The sequence below is a fragment of the Gadus chalcogrammus genome, chromosome 1 (assembly GCF_026213295.1).
Source record: "Gadus chalcogrammus isolate NIFS_2021 chromosome 1, NIFS_Gcha_1.0, whole genome shotgun sequence".
NCBI classification, from domain to species: Eukaryota; Metazoa; Chordata; class Actinopteri; order Gadiformes; family Gadidae; genus Gadus; species Gadus chalcogrammus.
In genome coordinates, this window is record NC_079412.1 from 1,953,489 (window position 1) to 1,956,712 (window position 3,224).

At 46.5% G+C, this 3,224-nt stretch overlaps 1 protein-coding gene across 1 annotated transcript in view; it reads left to right on the top strand.

The window, feature by feature from the left end:
• The first annotated feature begins 2,636 nt into the window (after nt 1–2,636).
• The window catches only part of LOC130390809 (helicase with zinc finger domain 2-like), a 7,617-nt gene continuing 7,029 nt past the window's right edge, over nt 2,637–3,224 (top strand). The window contains exon 1 of the mRNA XM_056600960.1: nt 2,637–2,969. Coding sequence (XP_056456935.1) covers nt 2,637–2,969 — 333 coding nt within the window. The remainder of the gene's footprint in view (nt 2,970–3,224) is intronic.

Below are 3,224 nucleotides of genomic sequence, written 5' to 3' on the forward strand. Positions count from 1 at the left end.
AAAGAGACGGAGCACATTAACACGTGCTATTTTTAAGTGCTTGACAATGCCTGGTGTCAATCCTGCTTTGATACATACACAGCAAAACTTTGCCCGAATTTGCTTTCTTTTCGTTTATTTCGTAGTTTAATGGATTCAAGCGTCAGTCTTTGCTAAACATGAGTAGAGACCTCAGTATTTGTGCGTTTGTGTGTCATGATGCCAATGCATCACACAAACGTATCCACTGCTTCTCTATTCAGAGCAAAAAACGGCAACACCGTTTGACCTTTCATGCCAGATCAGACATCCTTGGCTCGCCGCTGGTTTACAATGGCTGCCAGTCAGCGATCCACACAAAAGATGGGACGCGATCAGGTTCCATGAAGCCCGACAGAGATGAGTGCTGACTGCTACTGAAACCCAACACACAAGACAGGCACATATCCACACATACACGTCTGGCCCGTAAATCTCTTTGTTTTTAGATTTATGTCTATCTATTCATGAGGCTGACATCCTCCTGTATGTCTGTGTGTTTGACTGTATGTGTGTGTGTCTGTATGTGATTGTGTTTGTGTGTCTTTGTGTGTGTGTGAGTGCGTGTGTGTGTGTCTATGTGTGTGTGTGTGTAGTGTGTGTGTGATTGCATGTGATTGCGTGTGTTTGTGTGTGTGTGTGTGTGTATATGTGTCTGTGACTGTGTGTGTGTGTGTGTGTGCGTTTGCATCTCGCGCCTGCTTTCAAAGAGATCTATCTGCTCGCCAGCCATCACCCTGGGTTCACGGATCAGTCATCAGGGAGAGAGAGAGAGAGAGAGAGAGAGAGAGAGAGAGAGAGAGAGAGAATATTTTCCTCGCTGTCTGCTGCTGTCTTAGACCGCAAAAATACACCGCCTGGAGGGGGCAAACTGAAGGAAGCTCTAGCACTACGTTTATTATCCAGACACACACACACACACACACACGCACACACACACACACACACACACACACACACACACACACACACACACACACACACACACACACACACACACACACACACACACACACACACACACACACACACACACACACGTCGTAAGTAGAAACCTAGACAATGCTAAGAGCAATAATAACCCCCACCCAAGCAAACGCCCACACACTGTCTTCCAGATCTGCAGATGTGCAGTTTTCCAGGGCAGTCTGCATATTCGAGTGCTGGGCTGTTGGGATAACTGCTATTAGCATTTTAGATGTGATGCAGATTTCATATTAATATTACATTAAACTCTCAAAGATTTTACACATCAAGCCTGGTGGCAAAGGTTCAAATCCCTGAGTCAAGGGTTATTTTGTGATGACGTGTTTTAAACCCCTTCACATTTTGCTCATGAACACCATGGAAGCTTATCATGGTTCTACCCATTCATCCATCCATCCAGTGAAAATATAAATCACAGTGAAACCATGAATCTCTTCAGTGCCTTTACATGACACTCAAGAAAATTGAATTATTGGCTTAATCCGACTATGATTTGATTAGTAAGATGCATGTATACACCTTAGTCTGACTAAAATCTAATCGAATTGGGTTACTCATAGTCGGATTAAGACCTCTAGATTATTCGATTGATAGTCGCATTAAGCATGCATGTATACAGGCAATTCGATTGGAATCTGATTTTGCATTCTGCGCATGATTGAGATCTTTTCCGAGGGCCGTGAGCCAGAAGTATACGGAGACGATAGTCGTGTTGTTGTAGCGGTCGGAAAAAACGAGAGACGCAATTTATTTAAAAAGGTGTCGAAGAAGATGGAGGAAGCAAATGTCGTGCCAAATGTAGTTACCCCCTAAAAGAAGTGTATCATCATCAACATGTGTTCAGTATACACTAAGCTTCTACGCTACACAAACGTGTACTGTTAAGTTAGTGGAACTACGAATAAAGTACCCAGCCTGTCAATAATCGGTGGCCGCTTCATTCCGACCTATAAGCAGACCCACGTTCGGTCAAAGTGAAGGGTGTTACCCCCGAGAGAACATCGGCCCTGGAGGGAACGTCTCTCCTGTACTCCTCGACTACAGTCTGGGTGCTGGTTGTAAGTAGTAACTTCGGGCACATCTTTCAAAATAAATGTTTTTTTACAATCTTTATTAATTCATTGCACCGCGGCCGAATTGACGGGGACATTCTCTGATATTATGAATCTTAAAGACTGCGTCGGGTTCTCCGACTCTCTGGTACTTCAGCATCAAGTAAAGAGTGGGGGTTATCTCGGCCATGGTGGAGAAGGAATTTGGGGAATGGAACTTTGGCTTTGACTCTCTGAAGTCTAGAGTGAACCGCAACATAGAGGAGAAAGGGATTGTTGCCGTATGCGGACTCTCGGAGGAGCCGAAGTGAACTGACAGCTGTTTACTGAAAACATCTTTCTCGAATGCCGCCTGAGTTTGTTGTTGCTAGTGACGTGAAGAGGTCAACCGGATTGCCACTAGTTGAAATGGGTAGACCGACACCTATCGTACCGAGGTATGACATGCTTCGGCCAATGAATCGATTTTCTCACCACCATGTATACTCGGACAATTGCAGTTGTCCGATTGAGGAGCATAGTCGAACTATGGCTTTAATCGGATTAAGCTGTGCATGTAAACGTACTGACAGTGGAACAATGAAGGACAGTGGAACCATGAAGGAAACTGGAACCATGAAGGACAGTGGAACCATGGAGGACAGTGGAACCATGAAGGACAGTGGAACCATGGAGGACAGTGGAACCATGAAGGACAGTGGAACCATGAAGGACACTCGAACCATGAAGGACGGTGGAACCATGGAGGACAGTGGAACCATGGAGGACAGTGGAACCATGAAGTCAAGACAGTGGAACCATGGAGGACAGTGGAACCATGGAGGACAGTGGAACCATGAAGGACAGTGGAACCATGAAGGACACTGGAACCATGAAGGACAGTGGAACCATGGAGGACAGTGGAACCATGAAGTCAGGACAGTGGAACCATGAAGTCAGGACAGTGGGGCTTCAGCCCCTCCCCTCGGTGGTTAAACTGTGACCTCACCGCCGTCCTCCAGAAGGGATGGCGGTGCGACACACGACCACAGTGATCGGGTGGACCGATACTGAACCTCTGGGGGGAGGGCGGAGAGGACGGCGCATCGGATGAACTAGGCTAAGTGAGTTGCTCAAGGGCACCAGAGTAGCATGGCCTACTTGAGGGGAGGGATGAGTGGAAGACTG